Below are 22,601 nucleotides of genomic sequence, written 5' to 3' on the forward strand. Positions count from 1 at the left end.
TTCTATAGAATTTTGGACTGACTGCTCAGAAACACATCTCGCAGAAGCCACACGTTTTAATGGGAGCCCATCTAACCTCAGCCCAATTTGCTGTCTGACAACAGCAGCACTGAAATTCTTGGAGGGATTTTTCCCATTTCTGCGTGCCGGCGCAAGGCGAGGCATTTCACTCCAGCTGTCCCCCGGGAGCGCAGAGCTCCTGTCAGCCGCAGCGAAGCAGCTGCTTCCCTGGAGAAACCATTCCTAGGCAGGCAGATACTGCTGCGGAGCATCAGCTCTTGCAGAACTGGTTTAAAATTGCATTTTTTAATTTAAAAAATGCATGTTGTAAATACTTCACTCTGCATATCATTAATAATCTGTATTTCAGCTTTTCTTTAATCTATTTCTAGGCAAAGCAGGGATGAAAATAGGACTTTATATAACCTGGACGAAAGCATTTGTCAAGTAATGAGAAAGAAATAAGTACAAGAGACTGTTAATGAAAGAGTAAAAATATCTAGAGCCACAGCATTACAACGAGGGAGTCTGGTGCTCTAATTAAACCCTCGGCTTTTAAAATTGATTTGCTTTAGCAACCGGCTTAAGCGCTGGGGCGTCCCTGCGTGGCACCAAGCTGAGCCCCTCGGAGCCACCTTGCTCAGCCTTCCCCTGGGCACACAGACACCGTCCTCCACGCCGGCTGTCTCAGGTGGTGCAAAACGGCCCCAAAACCATCATCCTCAGGCAGGAGCGCTCCAGAGAGGTGGCCCCAGTGCCAGGGGAGTGTTGTCCCATGAGGTGGGGGCATTTCTGCCTCGTCCGTACATCTCCTTCCCCAGGGTTCATGCTGAAATCGTACTTTGCAGCCCCACATTTGGAGGAGTAGGAAGGAGGAATAAAGTAACTTCTCTCTTTCCACCCGGTACCATAATTTCCCTCGGTCTAAAGACAGTGGCTGCTGCCTGGTTTGTAAAGTGAAACTGCAAAAGATTGGAGGGGGGGGTGGTTTCCCCAGGGCACAACTGGAAGGACCTTGCAATCTTAAAGCTTTGTGAAGAAGTCAGTCCCGGTGTCATCCAGCTCTACTGCAACACCACCAGGTGTCCACTGCCCCATTTATTTTCCACACGTAACACACTTTCATTGCAGACGAACAGGTCTTCGCCCTTTTTTCCGGTTGTGTTTGTCTACTGTTCCCGGCACGGCGTGCAGGGGCAGCAGAAGGGCCATCTCTAACACCATGGGCATGAGAACCACGCTCACTGATGACCTCTCTCTCTACTGGATATCCTTCATCAACATAACAAAATAAAATAAGCCCCTGGAAATATCAGCCACTGGGGTCCACTGCTTGCAAAAGCACACAGGTAGGAGCCTTCTCAGTCGCAAAGCAGGCAGCAATGGGGGTGGCTGGTGGGATGGCTGCTCAGCTGACATGCAGAGCAGCTGGGGAGTGGTGGCACGGGCTACGCCTACTGCGTCACCTGCCCTCGCTGACCTCAGCCCCGTAAATCCAGAGGACAAAGCTGAAAGCATGGGAAAAGCTAATTAAATGCAGCACTCAGTTAGAATCCGTCTAAAAATTTTTATTAGCTTTGTGCGAAACAGTTTACTCATCCTTTTCCTATTCTGCTCACGGTCTCTTTATGAGGACAGCCTGTTCAGGAGCACTGGAAAACCAAGGTGTGGGGTGCTCTGCTGATCCTGGGAAACTGCCCCTTCAAATGCCATTTTGGCATGGCCTAAGCAGGGCGATGAGCTGCCGCGTGCACGCTCAGCCACCCTGAGCCGAAGAAGCAGCTCCTTGGCTTGAAGTGATTACCGATCGCCTCCTGGGACAAAAGGAACCATCCCAGTCCGAAGAGCTGCAAACAGTCAAAACTAATCCCACGAAAGCTTTCTGGAAATGGTGTGAAGCGCTGTTTCAGCCTCCTCGATTGTTTCCTACACCTGCAAAGGCTCGGTGCCAGCATAAAGACACGGAAAAGGTAGCCTGTCTATAATAAATTTAATCTTCATCCTCTTTAGCTGTGCCAGGAAGAGGAGCCTGCTGTGAAAACATGTCTCTAAAATTAAAACTAATTTCCCAGGAGCCTCCCTACTTATTTCTTTAATTTTAAAAGCTGGTTTACCTTGCATGAACAGGGGCTTGAACAACGTATTCTTTATAGCCAGGCGCAAAATACACCTAATAAAAATGGTTGATGACAGGATCCCACAACGCCCCTGGCCAGTCCTCCAACCAGAGGGACCACGTCCAGCCGCCAGCCCCGCTCAAATTTTGTGTGTTTGCTGGGGAGAGGGAAGACGAGAACGGCTCCGCAGAAGACAGCAGCGCTGCTGTCTCGCCAACAATGAAAACGCAATGTCAGTATCTGAACTTGTAAAATGCTTCAAGACAGCTGGAGCACCAGTTTGAAAAGCCAGCGAGTTTCAGCTGCGAGCTCTGCTGTGCCCACGAGCGGCACCAGGGCGAAGGCAGACTCGCCATGCCCCACGTTGCGTTACTTTATGATGCTTCACAACACATATACTGTCTGCGAAGTCCTCTAGGTGACAGCGGCAGCCAGCGCACCCCAAGTCCCTGCTCCCACCCACACCCCGTCATGGCTGGGCCAGGCTCTTCCCTCCTTCCCCTTCCCCAGCTTCGTTGTCTCGGTGATGGAACTGACCCTTCGGGGAAGCACCAAAGGAGACGATCCTCCAAACTAAGCTGAGATGCAAATCTGTGACCTAATTTTTTCCAAATTTCCCTTGGGTTACCAATGGTTGGTAATAGGGTTTCTCGCTATGCCCTGGTAGGACCAGGCCATCCAGGTCACCAGGCTAACACAGGGGTGCTCTGCCAAAGGTGGTGTGTTCTCCTCAGAGGTCAGAGGAGGAGGATCGCTGCAGCCCTCTGATCAGGATGGGGAATGCCAGGTCAGCACGCGCTGGTGGTGTTACAGGAAGATGTTCAACAGATAGACAAGGAGGTGCAGGAGAAACAAAAGGCTATTCAACAACTTGCTATGCTAATTTATGTGAGGGTGAACTTATTGTTAGTGGAGCTGCTGGTAAAAGAATTTTCTATCAAAGCCTTTCTCGGTGAAAAATGAGGTGGGTGAAAATGCACAAAAAAATGGTCAACGTACCTACTCTCTTCGGGGCTTCTATCTTTCAAGGAGGATATGAAAAATAATTAATTTATTTATTGCATGGACTTGTTTTCTATCATTTTCTTCTCAAAGGAAGTGTACAACATTTTTCTAAACATCTCTAATGTGAAGATCTTCAGTCAGCACAATGTGAAGACCATATTCACTAGAGACCTCAATGTCTAACTTCACCCTCTTTTCACCCCCACCTCTTTCTATCCCCCCGGGGATGTCAAAACGGTCTTCAAGAAGGTGTAATCATCATTCAGTCTGCCTTTATTGAACCCCTTCAGTGTTAAGTCTCTACAGGGGGATCTTTTATAAGGACTGTTGTTTCTGATAGGTTGAAGACATTGCTGAGAAACAGGTACTGTGATGCACTGTTGGGCAGGGCAGGGGAAGCTGAGAAAACCATCACCATCCACGAAGACAGATTAAATTCAATTTATGTATGTAACTGCGAGATGATGCTGAGCAGGTCTTCATGGTAAAGAAGATCATGTAAAGTTACAGTGACCAAAACTCTCACCAGTCTTTTAGCTGGGAAAAACCTGCTGAAAAAGTCACGATTTCATGCTCTATGCTCAGTGGTTTTAGGACATATGCAACACTGGGTTTTTATTATTATGATCATGATTATTATTATTAATCACACAATTTTCTGTCCCATTGGGGTTTGGAGAGCATAAACTCCGTAGCAGACCTTGGGCAGCGATGCATCTGCTCTGTGGGGTTTTGGCTCTGGGTTTTGACACAGAGAGAGACGTTTTCTGATGGGTGGTGCTTTGTAACGGCAATTAATTATCCTTGGAAGAAGACAATCAAGATGTTTTTTACATTTCCCCTTAACACATATCTCAAACTATCTCACAGATCTTCACAACTTCTCGGCTGGTGATACAAGGCAGGGAGACGGACATGAAGTTGAGGAGGGAGGTGAACGGGAGAGACCAGCAGCTCGAAGGCTGTATTCGAAGATACTACAAGGTGTGAAGCAAGGAGGGAAGCCCGTAAAATACACTCATAAATGTGTGGGGAGTCCAGTTAGGACGGTACAACAAGAAGGGAGGATTCAGTCGAGGGAGCCTGCCAAGGGACACACGCAGAGAGCAGCTGGAAGCAAACACCACAAGAGCTATTTTGGGGCAAACACGGCAACTTTGGCTTGACATGCAGGAAAGTCAGGCAGCGGGACTGCGCCGGGAGGTGACGGAGACACAGCAGCGAGAGCCGGCAGAGGAGCGGGAAGGTGGAGAGCCCAAGCCCCGTGCAGAAACAGCAGACAACATCTGGCTGCTGAAAGGCAGGAGGCAGATTTTGCACGTGCTCAGGGAAAAGCGGCTGCTGCCCTTATCCCGCTTCTTGTAGCACACACAAGTAAAGCCGCGACCGCAGCATGTCTCAGGCCCCTCACGTACGGGTTTTTATGCCGCTGTAACTGCTCTCTGCCACAGAGAGTCATGTTCCTCCTTTGAATTCGTGGGGAATTAGGATCTTCCTTTACCAACCTTTTTTAATATATATGTCCACATATTAAACTGAAATTAATTTTTAAAAGATGGCTGGCTACTCCTGGTGTCTCCAAGATCTGTATTTCACTCCTGCATCTTGTGTAAGTTCAAGAAGCACATCCCCGGTTATCGGCTTTTCTAACACCTTTGAATTAATCGGAGGTTAAAGTCTGTCAAGAGGATGTGTAATTCATATATTTAGCAAGTGCAGTTCTTTCATCTGCCCACACAATATGCCCAAGAAATATGCTAAATTGGAGCAATAGCTCAGTGAGGCCTAAAACGAGAAACTGTTAAATGGCAACACTTCTGCCAAGACACTGAAAGCAAGTATCAGGATCATCTCTAAATTATGAATTCCGCTACCTGAAGTAATTAAAGAGCTTGTTCTGGACTTGCCTCACGGAGTTACTACATGCTACTGTACAGAGGTAGCATCCCTCCTCATCCCAGGGATCTCAGTTGTATCTGGAGCTCAGTGGCACCGGCAGCAGAACCAGGCTCTGCGCTGGTTCAGCCGCTTCTTCCACCTGACAGCAGCGTAGCGAAGGTGGCAGAGGAAACCACTACAGAGGCACCCAGGACAGGTAACTCCTGCCAGAGAGGCTTATTTAAATGCAAGGACAACAAGGGTGATGGAGATAAGCTGGCCATGAATAAACTTCAGCTGGAAGCTGGAAGAAGGTTTATTTTTTGGTGCAAGAGAAGTGGGATTTTGAGACAACCTTGCAACTGGGGGACCTTATAAATGCTGATAAATATCTGAAGGGTGGGTGTCAGGAGGATGGGACCAGACTATTTTCAGTGGTGCCCAGCAACAGGACAAGGGGCAATGGGCACAAACTGAAGCACAGGAAGTTCCGTCTGAACATGAGAAAGAACAACTTCCCTCTGAGGGTGACGGAGCACTGGAACAGGCTGCCCAGGGAGGTGGTGGAGTCTCCTTCTCTGGAGATATTCAAGACCCGCCTGGACAAGGTCCTGTGCAGCCTGCTGTAGGCAACCCTGCTTCAGCAAGGGAGTTGGACTAGATGACCCACAGAGGTCCCTTCCAACCCCAAACATTCTGTGATTCTGTGAACTGGCATAGCAGAGCAAAAAAAACACAGAGGAAAAAAATATCAGCCCTGACCCAGTTTGGTGCTTCTAGCTGGGGTTGGGTAGTTTTATGAAGCAGACTCTGTGACAACAGAAACGCAAGAGATGGCCTTTTTCAAGGCTGCAGATGACCTTTTCTTTAGGGTTCTAGTTTCTTCATCCTATAATTTTCTAACGTTTCCTAAATTCATCATGGGACTGAATTACGTGCAATGGCCACCTTGAAAGGAATCAACGTGTGGAGGACTTGCAGCCAGAGCCACGTTTGCCTGTGCTGCACCGTGCAGCCTGAGGGATGTTACGAGCGTGAAGACACCATCAGAGACAGCTTGGCAAGTCTATGGAATGAAAAAAGTCCTTCTGGCACCTAAAAAGCAAATGAAGTGAACGTGCCAGTTCAGGAGAACCTTCTCACAGCCCAGACAGACTGCTCTGGGGTAGGTGCAAGGAGATGCAGACGGACTGACAGACACATGCATGTGTGCAGACTCAGCGATGACCTTCGCCCAGGGACGCTTGCGCGGGCACAGGGAGCACGCGCGGAGCTGGGGACGCACGGGAGGCTGGCAGTGAGCGGCACAGCATCCCGCGTCGCGGGACCTCTGCCTGCCGGCTGCCCTCACCGCTTTCTCCGGCAGCCGCGCGGGACGAACGGCAGTGCCGCGGGTTCACGCACGGAGCGCAGGCGCTGATGCTACACGAGCAAAGCGATACAGAACATCGCTTCATCTTCCCCTCTGGAAATCGAGAAGTTTCTACCCGCCCCTGCAGCAAAACCTGGCTGCTCCCACCCACCGCGACACAACAGCTGAGCTGCTACGGCTCCGCTTCCCTCAGAGAGCTGCAGCCGATCCTACACCGGCTGAGGATCCCGCTTCAGGCGTTTCAGGCCGGCATTCCCCACCCGCGCCTCTTTTACTGGCCCTGTCTCCAGGCAGGTGGCACAGAACCTCGCTCCAGGGTGCAGCAGCAGCCGCAAACGCGGAGAGTTTTCACAGCGGTGCTCACACTGGAGATAGCGGGCAAGTCTCAGGCAGGAACGGTACGGTATTAAAAACTACACGTGAGACTGAGAATCACGGAAAGACCGCAGTGATGCAGACCTGTACCTCTGGGTAGCCACTCACTGGGTGAAACATACTTAAATACATTCTGCGGGTTGGCAAAGTGGATGTAGGCAAACCAGGAACTCACATTCCTGCCAGACACAAAAAAGCAGTGCTCCTGAAGACTTCTGCCCTAGAAGCAGAAACTTCAGTGCAAGAAAACTTCCTGGCTCCACTGCCCAGGCTGCCCCAGAGGATCTGGCCTTTATTTCCACGGCATTCATCAACAAATCCAAGCTCAACAATGGAAGACAACAGATCACCCCTTTTTTTTTTCCTTCACTGCTGTTTACCTGGCAAGGAAGTGGTGGAGTCCCCATCCCTGGAGGTGTTCAAACAACGTGTAGATGTGGCACTTCGGGACGTGGTGTAGCAGGCATGGTGGTGGTGGGTTGGCGGTTGGACTTGATGCTCTTAGAGGTCTTTTCCAACCTTAATGATTCTACGGTTCTGTGACCTAGACCCTAACCCAGCAGGCACTCTGCCCACTGCAACTCCCACCGAATCAGCCAGGCTCAGAGGCGCTCAGCGTCTGACAGAGTCAGGCTCACCCATCCCAGGCGAAGAGCACCGCGCTGCTTCCACCTGCCCAGGCCGCCCCAGCCGAAGGACCAGGCTGTCACCAGAGGGAGCTGCAGTAAGAATAAAGACTCGGACTTTTTTCATTGATTTCTTTGGCACACACCACACAGTCCAAATGCCTTTCTGGAATGACATTTTTTATTAGACGAACACAGTTTTAATACATAATTTAAAACTCCATGTGTACACGGCCTAGGATGCAACGTGCTCCCTCCCACACTGAGCTACAGTGACTTCAGCGACGCCGTGAAGGCGAACACCAGCTCTGCGTTCGCGACCACACAGGGGTGTCACAAATGGTCGGGCGTGGAAGCTTTGCACGCAGGTAGGTCTACGCAGGACAGGATGAAGCACATTAGGAACAGGTAAAGAATAGGAAGCAGGGAGTAAGCCGGATCTGCCCTGGCTGAAGGACTGCTCTCCAGGAGCTGTTCTCCATTTCCCCTCCCAAATTCCTTAGGGAGCAAGAGGGAGGACAGGCCACGCTGCAGCTGGAGTCCCGTGGAGAGCGGCGCTGTGTGGTTCCCCACGCAGCGCTGCCGGCCAAGGGCCCCTGTGAGAGCCCCCGCTCCGGGAGTCGTCGACAAGCCATGGGCCGTCCCGCACCGTGCCTTCCCCTCCCGCCCTCGGCACAGGGCGAACATGCCGGGCTCCCTCCTCCTCCCGCCCCTCGCACCAACATCTCATGAAACCAGGGGACAAGCCACCGACAACTAATGGGATGTGGCACTCTCCTGGCGATGACCCCACTCTTGCACTCCTGTGAAGTGCCACAAGGCACTGCCTAAAATCTCGGGGTCTGACTTCTGAATCACAGTATTGCCAGAACTGGACTCCTTAAATAAATGTACTCATGGGGGGAGAGGGCAGGGAGGGACAACCAAGGAATCCACTGAGAGCTTGGCAGCTCCTCTTCATTTCAGTGATAGCACTTGGGCTGCCCAACGCTTGAACCAGAGGGTAACTTTAAAGTGTAAACACGGGTTTAAGAGCTTTACTCCAGGTCCACTTCCCTTGGAAGGTCTGATTCTACACAGTCAACAGAAAGGAAAAAGAAAAAAAAAAAAAAGAGAAAGCCACACTAACAAAAATCAAGAGTTCAGAAGACTCATCAAAAACTGCTTCAGTCTTGCAAAGCGTGTGTCTTTTGACTCAGGCCTCAAGATCAATTTACTGCATGATTAAAAAAATAGCAATCTAGAAACTACTCCTTTCTCAGCTCAAAGTTTAAGCACACCTAAGAAGACCTCACAGAAATAGTCCTCTTTCTGGCAAGGCACTATCCAGTAGTGTGTGGCACAAACAAAAACCCCTCTATCACAGCCACTGATACAGTGAATGTGTGCGTGCACTTCAGCCCGCACAGCAACTTTCGCTAGGTACAAAGATCTACAGGTTAATTCACACTGCTTTCCCTTTTAAAAAGTGGCATAGTTACAAGTATTAGCTAAAAACTGGGATCATTTGGTACTCAAGCATAGCTGTCCATGCAAGTACTTCAAACGGAATTAAGAATTTGCTATTTCTTTCAATAAATAGCTCTAGTTTCCACAGACCTCTCTAGTTACCTGATAGCTACATTCCATTGTTACAAAACTGTAATTACTAAAAAAATCCCAGATCACCTTGTGTAACAAACTAGAACTCTGCTTGCTTTAATTACAAAAATAAGGCTGTCGCACAACAGACCAAATTCACATTCAAGCAACATATATACTTTTTTTTTTAAAAAAGCTAGCCACTTGTAATTCAAAAGCAAATATTGTAAGGGACTTACACTGCCAATCCAGGCAAGCAAGCAAGATCTCTTTGGAGCTAGCGTTGTCCTCCACACAACTGCTCACGCCCACGTGCGTGCTCTGAAACCAGCCAGGTTTACCTAACAGCTGTAACAGGACTAGCTCTCCACTGAACAGGAGGCTTCTGGTCTACAATTATCAAAATTCAAGAGGAGTTTTGTGACACTAATTTCACCCCTGGGGAAATCAGTGTGGTTTTGCCTCTCACATCGGTAAGCCTGGGATTTCACCCAGGATTACTCACGTGGATATTCTTCGACACTTAGGTAAGTTTTTTTGAAACTGGGACTTCAGGCAGTTCTCAAAGTTTACAACATATCAAGTACATGATAAATCCAGGATGGCTTCTCTGTAATCAACTGCATAAGTAATTATGTAAATTTATACCTGTATTCATCTGCAAAGCTAAATATTTTTCTTTAACTTTTTTTTTAAATATTCATATAGAACTTGGCAAAGTTAACAATGTACAGCTCTACCTCCTCACATTTCCTTCCTATAGTGAGGTTCAAGTCTCATGAAAATATGGGATTGGTTACAACAATGCCATAGTAACTTACCACAGACAACATAATTCTTAAAAATGCACATACATATATGTATATACATACATGTATATGCATGTTCTCAACTCCCACTCAGGATTCCTCTAGAGAAGGTGCTGTAGCTAAGATTTTGACTAGTATATACAACCATGGACTTGAAATCTGTATGCTCCTGCTCCATCTGAACTGAGGAGGCACCAGAGGATCCAAAGAGAAACTGATTTATGGACGAACTCCTTTAACATCTCCTTTTTTAAAGCTTTCCTACCTTTGTGCTAGATGTACGCAGTTTGCAGCTGAGACTACATGAACAGAAAGGTAACCTGCTCTTTACTCCAGCAGCTGGTAGTCATGAACATCATTCACATCATACCTCTGTCGTCATGAGTAAGCAACTGTCCAAAATCTGAGAGACTACAGTTCTCCTACTGTTCAGCATCTTCAGCAGAGACTTGGATGATGACCCAGCATGCACCCTCAGCAAATCTGTGAATGACACCTGAACCTGCTTCAGTGGTTGGTAACAGCTGGCATCTCAATAACCTTGAGGACCAGGCCTACAGAAACCTCATGAAGTTTGACAAGGACAAGTAGAAAGTCCTGCCCTTGGGGGCAGCAAGACATCAATACAGGCTGGGAAGCAGCCAACAGAGTCATACTCCTGCTGAAGGGACCTTGGGATTTTAGTGAATGCCAGGTTGATCACACGCCAGCAATGTACTCACTGCAAATAGGGCAAAGCACGCAGGGCGCTACTTCAGAAGTGGCCTGCAGGCTGAGGAAAGTTCTTATCACCCTCTACTCAGCACCAGTGAGGCCACATGGAAATACCATTTTGGGACCTTCTCTCAGTTCAAGAGGGATGTGAACAAACTGGAAAGAGTAGCCCTCCACCAAAGCAAAGCAGCCAGGGGCCTACAGCACACAGCCTGTGAAGAGAGGCTGAGGAACACAGATTTGTTTAGTCTGGAAAGGAGATGTCTAAGAGGTGTTCTAATGGTAGCCTACAACTATCTTGAGGGCAGTTACACAAAGGATGGTGACAATCTCTTGCTGTGAGTGCCTGAAAACAAGCAAAGGCAACAGCCACAAATCATAGCTTGGGAGTTGAGGCTGGACATTAGAAAGAAAGTTTTCACTAGGAGAGTACTGCAGCACTGGGACAGGTTACCTAGAGGGTTATGAGCTCTTCATCTTTGGATATTTTTAACACTCTGCTAGATAAATCCATATCTCACCTGAGCCCGATTTTGACAGTGCTGGACCAGACAACCTCCAGTTGTCCCTTCCGACTAACATGCTTCGGATGTCATGGTTACTGAGTTTATCAGATGTGATTTGTTGCACAGACAGGGTTGCTTTCTGACAGTTTCAACAAGTTTGGCTTCCTTCAAGCCACACAGTCCAAGTAATGCTGTGATTGAAGATTTCCCACATAATGCTTGTCTTTCATTTACCCAAAGACATAAGGACATTTATTGGAATGGCACTACCCTGTCTTTACGAAATCAGTAAAATGAGTAAACACTACATTACAGCATAGCTGTTATTTTCATAGCCAGACCTGATTCAAAATGCATAATGCAGTTTGACTTCTGTCTAGAATGCATTTTGTAATGGTTATTGGCAAGTCACGGGCCTCAGTTCTGCTATGCGCATCAATGCAGTCCCACCAGAACAATCTCCATTTCCTTTACTTGGCTCCTATTCCTCAGCTGAGCTAACCATTGTGGCCTCATCCAGCAAAGCACATGCTCAGCTTTCTCACTGCCTTTGAGGCACCTCCACGTTTCCACAGCTGGAGATATAACCAGTACAACAGCTAGCTGAGTCAGACGGACCACAGCAGAGTGTTTAACCATCTATGGGGCTGAGTCTGGCTCTCAAAGTATCCCCGACTCTCATGTGGCTAATGGTGGAGCTGTGTGTTATTCAAGGTAAACTCCAGGTTTTGGCAAAATTTCATTTTAAGACAGTTCTACTACAGAGCTCCAGCTTTGGGAATCTGGTACATAAGTATATCCACAAACGATACAAGCCCTACACTTCCACTCCTTATTCTCAAACATACTTGTCTGTTAGAACACCAGTGCCAGTTGCAACAGCAATGCAAAGACAAAAGGGAAACACCAACAATGAGTATTTTTAAAAAGGAAGATGAGTAGCCCAGCCTTAATCCTGTTTCATACATGTGTTATTAGCTCCACACCACTGGAGAGCACCTTCCCATGGCAAGCAGACTACTACTACTAACGATGCGTGTTTGTTCTGTCACAGTGATCCATTAGGGAAGTTGTTGTGTGCTGAAGAACAGGGTCATCCATCCAGGAGATGTGCTTGTCGATACTTCAGATAGGCTTTCTAAGGTTCTGACTCCTATTTAAAAGAAAAGACAAACCAAAAGATTATTAGTGCTATGAATACCTTTTCATCTCCTGTGCCTGCGACCTTCACATGTAAGGTGCCCCTAAACCTGCTCCACACAGCAGCTGAGGATGCATCACTCTGAAGTACTGCCAGACGAAGCAGTGATCTGGCCAAGGTTGCAGAGACACTCCTCCAGGCCTACAACGGGTTAGTTCCCAGGAACAGAGCTCCACAGAAGCTGCTGTTTCTGACTGCAGTAGGACATCCTCTTTTTCCTAGAACTAGCTCTTCAAGCTGTGAAGCAAGGCAGGCTGCCAAAATAACCTGCCTTTGCAGTTCCCTGCTGAGGTTCCCTCCCACTCCTGTCCCTCATAGGGTCCAGAAATAAAATGCATTCCTGGCAGAAAAGGAACTCCATAGATACCCAAGGACTAGTGTCCAGGCACGAAATAGTACTACTACCAAACACAGCTATATCTACAGTAGTCAACGGAAGAAAAATCCTCTTCTATGTGTGATCTACTGCCCAAAGGTGAACCATACAGTCTCTTTGAACAAGTGTCCAGGCTTCCATATGGCAATAAAATCTCCTCTGTTATACTTCCCTCAACAGAAAGATGCTATCTGGCTTTGTGTTCTGACCTTTATATATATATATTTGCTAAAACTGAACTCTTCTCCAAAAAGTTGATATAGCTTCTGACTGCTCCAGCACTTTAGCATTAAGAAAAAAAAAAATGCCTAATGAATAAATGCTGTCCTGGCTAAGCCATTATGCCAGGCTGGCCCAGTAAGATGATGTTTTGGTGGCGTAAGTTGCAGATATTCCAGCTATTAAGATCCTAGTTCTGTCTCCTGTTATAATTAAGTCAGTTGCTTTCAATTTAGATAGATAATGAGAAGGAGTATGTATTCTCTAAACTTCTCTGCTGTCTCAAATTCACTCCCATGTATATGCTTAGTTTCATTTAAAATGCTTTGCTTTTCAAGGCAACTGTTTCAATTACCTTATCAGCATGAAGTTGATATGGACAAGGTATGGATCAGGGCAGTGGTACATCCAAACACACAGAGTTCTTTCAGTTCAAAGAAAATTCAACCTCCGTATTTCAAGAATTCCATGAAAACTCTGCAATACTACACTGACCTTTGATGCCAAAGTAGGTTTCAGTCCAAGAAAGGAGAAGACAGTGTTGCTCTCCTTTGATTCAAAAAAACCATCATAATCCTAGAGAAAAAGAAAAAAACCAGATGAGTCAACATTTGCATTCGTGTTTTCCTGATTGATCTTTACACACCATGTATTAGACTTAAGGGTGATATGTAATAATGCTCAGGAAAACACTGATACTTACCCACATTCTCCTATGCAAAGCTAAAAGCTATTCTAAACTGCAATGGTATTACCAACTATGATGGCAAAGAAAAACACATAAATTCTCTAACTACAACATCCTTCACTACTTTATTTGACAGGAAAATATAAACATGGGCTTGCATTAAAAGGAAATCTACTGTGCTGTATTTTAAAGGTATGTAAGTGCCTAACAATGCAAACAAGTTTCTGACCAGGTTTCCAATTTGCATTTTAGTAAACAAAATGCTTCCTAACACGGAAACCTCCAAGAAGTCCTAAGGCAGCTGAACTCTTTCATTTTTTTTGTGGTGGAACAGAGACTTCATCATCATTGTACCCCTGGAAATCAGCAATCGTATCTAGCCTTGGACAATCACATAGCTAAATATAAAATTTTACCACAAAGAAACTTGTAGTATAGAAAGATGAAAACCAAGCTTCATTATCATGATTAAGTTCCTTTTAGGTTTCAGCTGCTTAAGATCAGGTTCTGATCTCAAAGTGTTACTACTGCTTTTACTGATTTTTTATTGCATTGGACACCTGCTACTCTTCCATCATCAGATGATGTGACAATATTCAGTTTTCAAGGGAAAGAGAGAAAAATAGAGCAGTTTAGTGAATGGATTTGCATATGGCAAGAATCCCAGAAGATTCAGGTCCTCTTCGTAGTTTGCCAAAGATTTTGTCTACGACCACCAGCAACCAATAAAACACCCAGTTCAGACTCTTTTCCTCCACCACCTAACTGCGAAATGGAAATATTAATCCTTACTTAACCACTTCTGACATGTAAAATACTCTGTAAATGTCAGGAAATTTCAGGTATGTGTTCATCACTACATAGCAATTATCTCTAAATAGCTAAGATTAGTAGTTACACTTCACTCAAAAGCATTCAACAAGAGAAATCCCTTTTCCCAAAATATACACGTTATATATATGTGTATTTCCCAAAATACTGACTGTGCACATACGTGCTTTCAATACAGAATAGTAACAGGCAGTCTCTGTGCCCCCACATGCTTCCCATCTGTGTAAAAGTCATTCCCAATGCACCTGACGCCCAAAGTTAGCACTTCTTTGGCTCCTGACCTCTAATCTCATTACTTTCTGATAGCTCATCTCTCATTATTACATTTTGTTGTGGCCGCCAGTTTCAGGTGCTTTCCCTGAAACTAGACCTCAATTTTTCCCCAGCAGCAGCTGCTTTGATCACTTGTCTCCTTCCACTCCTGCCTTCTCTTGAACCTGTAACCTCACAAACCACCCCACAATCACAGAGGACCATGTAAGATAAACAGAAGAAGCCCTAACTGAAAAGCAGAAATCTTTCTCTGACCTGGCTACTCTTGGAAGGCTGTCATGGTATATGCAAACATTAGGAACTTTCTTTTATCTTCCAACCAGAGTCTACTTGTGCCTAGCCAATATCCACTTGTGCTTACATTTTGGCTTCTCAGATCCCACCCAGGAAGCAAAAATTAGTCTGGGCAAGCATTCTGCTTCCCAATAATTCTCCAAGTCTTTGCAATGCAGTGTGAGTCCCTGAATAGCCCTTCATCCCACCTGCCAGACCCAATTGTAAAATATACCAAATTATATCCTTACAGAAGGATGGTTGGTATTTTGTGAAATAACTTTATAAATAAAGCGTGTGCTTGTAGATGAAGATTTACTTCTCTTTGTTCTCTTTTTTTCTCTTCACCAACCTAAAATAAAAGACTGTTCAGACAGAAAATACATAGTCACCATTGCAGGGATAATATACCTCCCAAGAGATCCATAACCAATTCTGCAGATGTGCAGAATTCCTCTTTAAAACTTTCTGGTGCACTACACAAAGATGCTTTACTAGCATTTCCATAATCATGTACTGCTATACCAATGTGCACACAACTATCCTCACAAAGTGATACTTTGCAGTTGCATAATGATTCAGACAACCTCAGCCCAGAAAAAAACACAGCTGCACAGAGGCAGTTTCACAGCCTAACTCACTGGGGACTGAAAGCATCTGCCCTGAAACACACAGAGAGGTCAGCAGGAGTGTATGATGGTCATCAGGCCTCAGACTTTCTTAAGATGGCTTTTTGCTGTCGCCTTCTTAAAAGACGGCATATTGCTGTGCTGTTAACCTAACACTGCCAAGTCCACCACTAAACCATGTCCCTAAGTGCCATGTCTTTTAAATACCTCCTCAAGGGATGGTGACTCCACCTCTTCCCTGGGCAGCCTGTGCCAACACTTAACAACCCTTTCAGTGAAAAAATTTTTCCTAATACCTGATCTAAACCTCCCCTGACGCAACTTGAGGTCATTTCCTCTCGTCCTGTCACTTGTTCCTTGGAAGAAGAGACCAACACTGACCTTGTTACAACCTCCTTTCAGGTAGTTGTAGAGTGTGATGAGGTCTCCCCTCAACCTCCTCTTCTCCAGGCTAAACAATCCCAATTCCTTCAGCCACTCCTCATAGAACTTGTGCTTTTGGCCCTTCACCAGCTTCGTTGCCCTTCTCTGGACACGCTCCAGCAACTCCACATCCTTCTTGTAGTGAGGGGCCCAAAACTGAACACATTACTCGAGGTGCGGCCTCACCAGTGCCAAGTACAAGAGAGAGAACACGCATTTTTTCTATCTACAGTTCCATGTTTTTCTCTATGTGCGATACATAATTTCCAATGAATACCATCTACTCACTTCACTCTATGGCAGAGTCAAGTTTATTTGGTTTCACTGCCAGCGGAACGAAACACTTCAAGAAATAAAGCACTTCTGGAACAAAGGAAGGTAGAACCTCCCACAATGATCAGCATCACAGACTGGAAAACAGACTTTGCAGACAAATGTTGCTTATCATTATGGGGACAGAACTATCACCATTACTTTTTAAAATGCTAACATATGAAGATATTAGACCCAGTTTTAAGTTCCCTCACTGTTCATTTTAGGTATGGTCTGCTCTACCTAACCTTGAAGTCAAACATATAATTAAACAGAGGAAACAGACACATCTACATGAATCAAAAAATCATTAAATGTGATGAACTGATGCCAATTTCTGATTTAATGTAAAGTCACAATTAATAGCCAGACAGGAAATCCAAATAAAATAGAGAGATCTCACAAGCAGACCATGCCATAAGCTGAAACACTACTGAAAGCAATCCCAACAACGCCACGGATAAAAAGAGGACAACGTAATCACTGAATACCTAGAGGAGTAATAAGCAATACTGAAACTCTGCAGAAACATGTTTGTTTAAGCCCTTGACTCGAAAAACTTCACAGATGCTCTTAAACCTGAAAAAGGTCCAGCCTGACTCTGCTAAAGCAGATGAGAAGCCGTGAGGGACAGGAGCTAGGGAAGCAACCACATGCGAAGAGGGTGCCTGATCTAACGGAGAAATAACCTTAACTTTCTCCACTGGGTTTATCTACACATGAGTCACACCCTCTCTGGAGTCGAAGGTAGGGGAGCAGTGGATGAGTACAACTCACAGTGAGACAAGGGCACCCCTTTAATATCAGGGTAGGTTTAAATGGCCTTGAGCTGCTCATTACAACCCTGCAAACTAAAAGCAGCCAACCCGCGGGCAGGCAGCTACTGTGAGCATTTCTGCCCCAGCACAGCTCGAGACAGACGTTGTTCTTGCTCTCCACCAGCAGCACCCTTTCCTCCTAAGCACACTGGCAGTTTTCAGGAACGCCCAGACCCCTGTTTGTCTCAACAGTTTGTCCCAGAGAAGGCACTCTGTTTGTTCGGGTGAGACATCATCTTTCATCACCGTTTTCAAGTTCTGGGGTTCTCCTGAAGTGTCTTAGTCCTAGTACTTCAATTAGCTCTAAACCCATCACTGCCCCAAGACCATGTTTTTTTCACTCTTTGTTAATAAATTGGAAATAAAAACAGAGTAGGGAAGGATTCATAGCCTGAAAATAGTGTCGTAAGAAATACGGCTGCATTCCTGGCTCTCACAATGACTTTGTGACTCAGCTAATCCACCAATATCTGTGAACATCGCTTTACCTCAACTTCTGTAAAGTAATTTAAGACTTAATCGTAAATAGCTTTCTGCAAGTGCTAGTTACCAGTTTTCACTTCCAGAAGTACTGAGGCCTGATTTAGTATGTTTTTTCCATATTTTAACATATTATCAAAACCTTATTCACTTACTGAAAAAGTCACGAAAGTTATGAGCTAACTGAGTAAGTGTGTGTTTTAAAGCGCACAAAATCCAGCGGATTAATGCATTTTAAAAGGAGCAGAATATTTAATAACCACAAGAGATTATCCACCAAAAGCAATCTTCCTGATGTTCTGAAATATCTGCATTGCAAAACATATTAAAATGTTATTGATAATTTCTTACTTCCATGGGGCATGGGGGGAGAGGCATCATGGTTTCAGATAAAGTAGCAGTAAAAATTTAAATAGGAGAATTTTTCTACTAATCTCTGTAACGACATGATCCCAAAATATTCAAATGTGAAAAAAAAGACACAAAAATTCATAACAGTCCTATAAAAGTTGAAAGAAATTGCTTTAGTATGGCAGTTTCTTAAGGGATTTTTGAGAAACATGATCTCAAGGAATGTAATCTCAAGGACTCCTTGGTTTTGCTTTGGCATGTGGTAGGAGTTCAAAGTGGGCATCCATGGCTTTCCCTGCGATACAGGCGAGACAACGTGTTCCAAAAACATCCCGCCTTTGACCCTACCCTTATAAGGAGAGAAAGTCTGTGCAGATTTGGGCCGCATGTAAAGACACTAAATCAATGGGTGGGGACACAAAAATCCTTGTCTCACATACAGAACATCCCACTGCTACCAGCTGTAGATGCAACGACTGAAGAAGGAAAATGGTGCCAAGCTCAGCGGAAGCGGAGAGCTTCATACACAGGCAAACACCCAACGCTTGCGAGCCAACGAGTTCCACTTGGAAAAACTCCGTGGGACACTCCCTCTCCCACAGAGGAAGGACACCACCAGCCACTGGTTTTGGCAGGGCAGAGGTTCCCTCTTTCTGCACCAGGCTTCACCGCCGGCAGCAAGCTACTGCAATCCCCTTGCAAAGGTGCCAAGCAGCTCTACCAAGCCTGTGGGATTTGCAGCTTTGCTGGGATCAGCTGAGCAGCGCTGCCCTGCTCCTGTGCAAGGAAGCGGCTCCCACTGATGCCCTGGAGACCTTCAGAAACCAGCTGTTGACCTCAAGATATACGAGCATGGCAAACCACCACCCACTGCCCCACTTCAAAAGGCAACTATGCGCACAAATACAATTTTGATGGTATTGCTTTAAATTATGATCCTTGGTGCTTTCCAGAGCTGCTAATTACACATTATTAATGTACGAAATTCTGGCAATGTTAGTAGCTGATTAAGGCTACTAAAACTAAGGGGACACAGAGAGACAGTGGACATGAATCACCAGCGATGCACAGATGCTCAGTCCCTCTGGAAAAGTTGAAAAGCCACAAAAATACAGGTGACAAATCACAAAGACAAGGGTATGCAATGTTACAGAGAACGACAAATGCCAGTTAGGAGAAAAAAATGTATCTCCGGATGGTTTGAGGGGATAGAGAAGTGACAGGAGTACAAATAAGGCAAATAAAAAGCTATTTCAAGTCCGAAAAGGTTTCTCAGCAGGATAACGCCATCTGAAGGCTCTAGGCCTGGCTCCTCACCTTTAAAGCCCATGGCAGCTTGATCGTCAAGTAGTGTGAGCAAGACACAGCCCCTCTGCTTTACCACCAGCATGCTTTGCTGAAAATAAGCAAAGCTAACTGTACTGAAGTTTCAACAGCTCACCAACAGAGACAAGCAAAATCTTGCTGGCCTTGCATGGCATAAAGTTCTTTGCTTTCCCTGGTTCTGCTAAGTGACTCTAAACCAGGATAGAGAGGCAGGCTGTGGCTGCAAAGGCCTTCCAGAGCAAAGTCACCCCGGGTGCTAACGCGAGGAAGGCCATGAAGCTCGCTGTGGTGGCAGGATGATTTGGTACTAGATGCAGAGCTCAGTGGACCTGTGGTGCACAGTGCCCAAGCACAATTAAGGCGACTTGTGTTATCTTAAGTTGTATCTTACACAAAGTTTTAAAATAATCAGCAAAGTCAAGTGATATTATCCACTTAGTGTGCTGGTAAAAGGCAAAAAAAACCCAAAACCAAGCCTCACACTTTGACAGCTTTGTTTTCAAAACCTGAGTCCTTGCAGTTTATCCTGAAATCAAAAGGTGCTGTGGTTGCTCTGCACCTCTTTAAAATCAAATTAATCAAAGGCAGGAAAACCCTCTTAAAGTCTAGATTACGCAGAAATCCCAAAAGCCATCCACTGCCCAAATTCTACAGTGAATTAAGAGCAACTTAGTCTTTGAGATACTGGACAAGCATTCAAGAAATCTGGATTTAACTCCTCATTATGACACAAATGCCTTCTGTCCTTCTGGCATTCGTGTGGGTTTTCTGCCAATTACTCCACTAGGAAAACTGTAGGTCCTTGGGAATTCTCTCCTCCTTAGAAATTCCACTTTCACGGTAGCTTCTCCTTCTCTCAACAGCAACTGCCAAGTTCACAAAGCTCAACTTGGCTACAGCAGTAGCTGTATCCCAGCTGTGATGTGGAGGTCTTCAGTGTGTTGCATTCCTGGTGCTGGGAAACCAGATCACTGTAGTGATGTGATTACAGACACTGCTGTAATTAATTTGGCTCAGCATTCTGTTAAGCAGGTACACTGAGGCTTGTTTAAATAAACACTGTCACTGCTGGGAGAAACTATTCACTGCACATCAAAGTTAAAATTGGCAGCACTGCACATCGGCATAAATAATTATTTGTGCTTCAAGGAACATAACACAAGCATGACGGCATTGGGTCAAAGTAAAACATTAACACAAAGTAGATTGCATTTACAATTAGCAATTATACAGACACTGTCTATCCATTAGTGCAACTGAGATCAGGAGAACGCTATATCTAACGGACTTTCAAAGACAGTAACAGTGAATAAAAATCTTCCCAGTGAGTTTCTCTAAAAGAGCCAGCTGGCTTTGTCGCCGTTTGCTTTTAGATTGCAACCAGAGAAAGAGCAAGCTCGTTACACATCTTAGACAAATCCTTATTGATTACCACACCAAGAAGCAGAAAAACAAATAACCTGCCCAAATACAGCTTGTACTGCTTTTTATACAGATTTTTTTAAATGCACTAATTATTGGACAGCACTTAAAGGTAAGTCTATAGCATGCTGTTTGAATTTGTTTCTCTTTGGCAACAATTTTTTTAATATATGTTTATAATATCTTCATTTTTTATAAAAGGGGCAAGGTAATTGCTCTTACAAGTAATAATGGGGAACTCATAAATTAAATGCATTGAATCAGCATTCTGCTACTGACTGAGTTAATACTGTATGCCACAGGGAATGAGCTGTTAGCATCCTTCCTGAAAAGGGCAGTTCAGTTCTCTAGGACAGATGACATTCATTTATTGATCTGATTAGGATTACAATGGAGAGCTCTTACTCAGCACAGCTCTCCTAGGAGAATGAGTGCGTGTGCACGTGTGAGTCTTTTTTAATATTATATAAACACACAAAATAAGATCTTGTGTGCACAACACAGGACAGTCTAAACATGACAGTTTTCAGTTAGCTAACTCTCTGATAAGATCTCTGGACAGGATTTTTAAAGAGCTTATACAATTGACTCTACAAAGCAACCTGTCACTCCTCTTCTATGGACCAGATGTTTATTTCAGTAATCTCTTGTAGGCTTCCGAAAACAAACACTTTAATAAAAGGAAGCAGATGTCAGCTGCAGCTCTATTGCTTGGACAATACATGACAAACTCAGGCTGATGTGATGTTTGCCATTTCATTCAGCAACCGTGACGAGGTACACAGACATCAACCACCTAAGAACCGATACCCCTCCCCTCCAAGACAGGGAATCCAAGCGCAGAAGGGCTTCCCCCATCCAAGCACTGAAGACCTCAATCTGGTGCAGTGCCCACCTGGGGCAGGGGAATATTCAGGGGTAGTCAGTGTCAGAATCAGTAAGTACTGTGGATAGTAACAGGTGCCACCTCCCCATTCTGGGCACCTTCCAGTTCATTATAATTTTTTACAAGTTGTTTGTAGAAGAATTTTATCAAATCAGACCATGACAGGAGTTTGAGAAAGGGAGGGACTGAAATATCAGGGAGTTAACTGTGGTTGTCACCCTTCTACATGAAATCATGGCTAGGAGACATAAATTGATTGTGCTGCGCAGAAGCTCTGCATGCACATGTTTTAACTCGGACATGTTTTAAGGTAGCTGTATCTTTACAACGGGCATGACAAACACATGTCGGTTGTTTTTCCTTTTAGAACATTTTACTCATATCAATACTAAGTGACATCTCAAAGCACTAAATGAAATACAAATTTCCCCCTTCCATTTGTTTGTTTTAGGAACTGGACACTGGCAGAATCGTCTTTCCTTTATTTTCTGTAGTTCCTTCAGAGAAGAACAGAAATATGAATCTAAAGAAAGAACAAAGCCATGCTAATTGTAATGGCACTGCAATGTATTAACAGCATTTTTACTTATAAATGGATTATAACTTTGCTATATCTTCAAAGTAAGTCTTAGAACATAATCATATTATCATGATTACTAGTGAAACAGTGGTGCACTAAATTTCTTATTTCATTCTGCCTCCACATCCTGTGCAATACTATGTGCCCTCAAAGTATTTCTGTCATCTAGTAAGCTTTCTTATCCTTTCCTCAGTACATTTTAATAGAACAGATCCTTTATAAAAGACTTTAACCAAAGTAGTCATGATGCCTTCGAGAATAACCCCCTTCTCCCCAAGAAAGTATGGCACAATAGGAAGTTTCTATTCCATGCAAAGGAGAATTAGGAATCCAGATAAAATTGTTAATACCTTCTGCCACACTTACTGATTATTCATCAGTTCAGCAGAACATCAATGTAATAAATATAAAAATCTAGAAGAAAAAAATTTGCTGTGTTTTCTATCTCCTGTAAAGCTGACAATTCTAATTTTATACTGGTCGCCATTAAATGTTTTAAAATACATAAACACCCTACATCATTGTACTTA

At 44.8% G+C, this 22,601-nt stretch overlaps 1 protein-coding gene across 1 annotated transcript in view; it reads right to left on the reverse strand.

Annotated features, from left to right (window-relative positions):
- Nucleotides 1-7,532: 7,532 nt before the first annotated feature.
- SH3BGRL2 (SH3 domain binding glutamate rich protein like 2) overlaps nucleotides 7,533-22,601 on the reverse strand; it is a 49,459-nt gene continuing 34,390 nt past the window's right edge. Inside the window, exons 3-4 of the mRNA XM_075414464.1 lie at nucleotides 13,275-13,355; nucleotides 7,533-12,136 (exon numbers count right to left, since the gene is read on the reverse strand). Coding sequence (XP_075270579.1) covers nucleotides 12,122-12,136; nucleotides 13,275-13,355 — 96 coding nt within the window. The 3' untranslated portion in view covers nucleotides 7,533-12,121. The remainder of the gene's footprint in view (nucleotides 12,137-13,274; nucleotides 13,356-22,601) is intronic.

Source organism: Opisthocomus hoazin, chromosome 2 (assembly GCF_030867145.1).
Source record: "Opisthocomus hoazin isolate bOpiHoa1 chromosome 2, bOpiHoa1.hap1, whole genome shotgun sequence".
In the NCBI taxonomy this organism is placed as follows: domain Eukaryota; kingdom Metazoa; phylum Chordata; class Aves; order Opisthocomiformes; family Opisthocomidae; genus Opisthocomus; species Opisthocomus hoazin.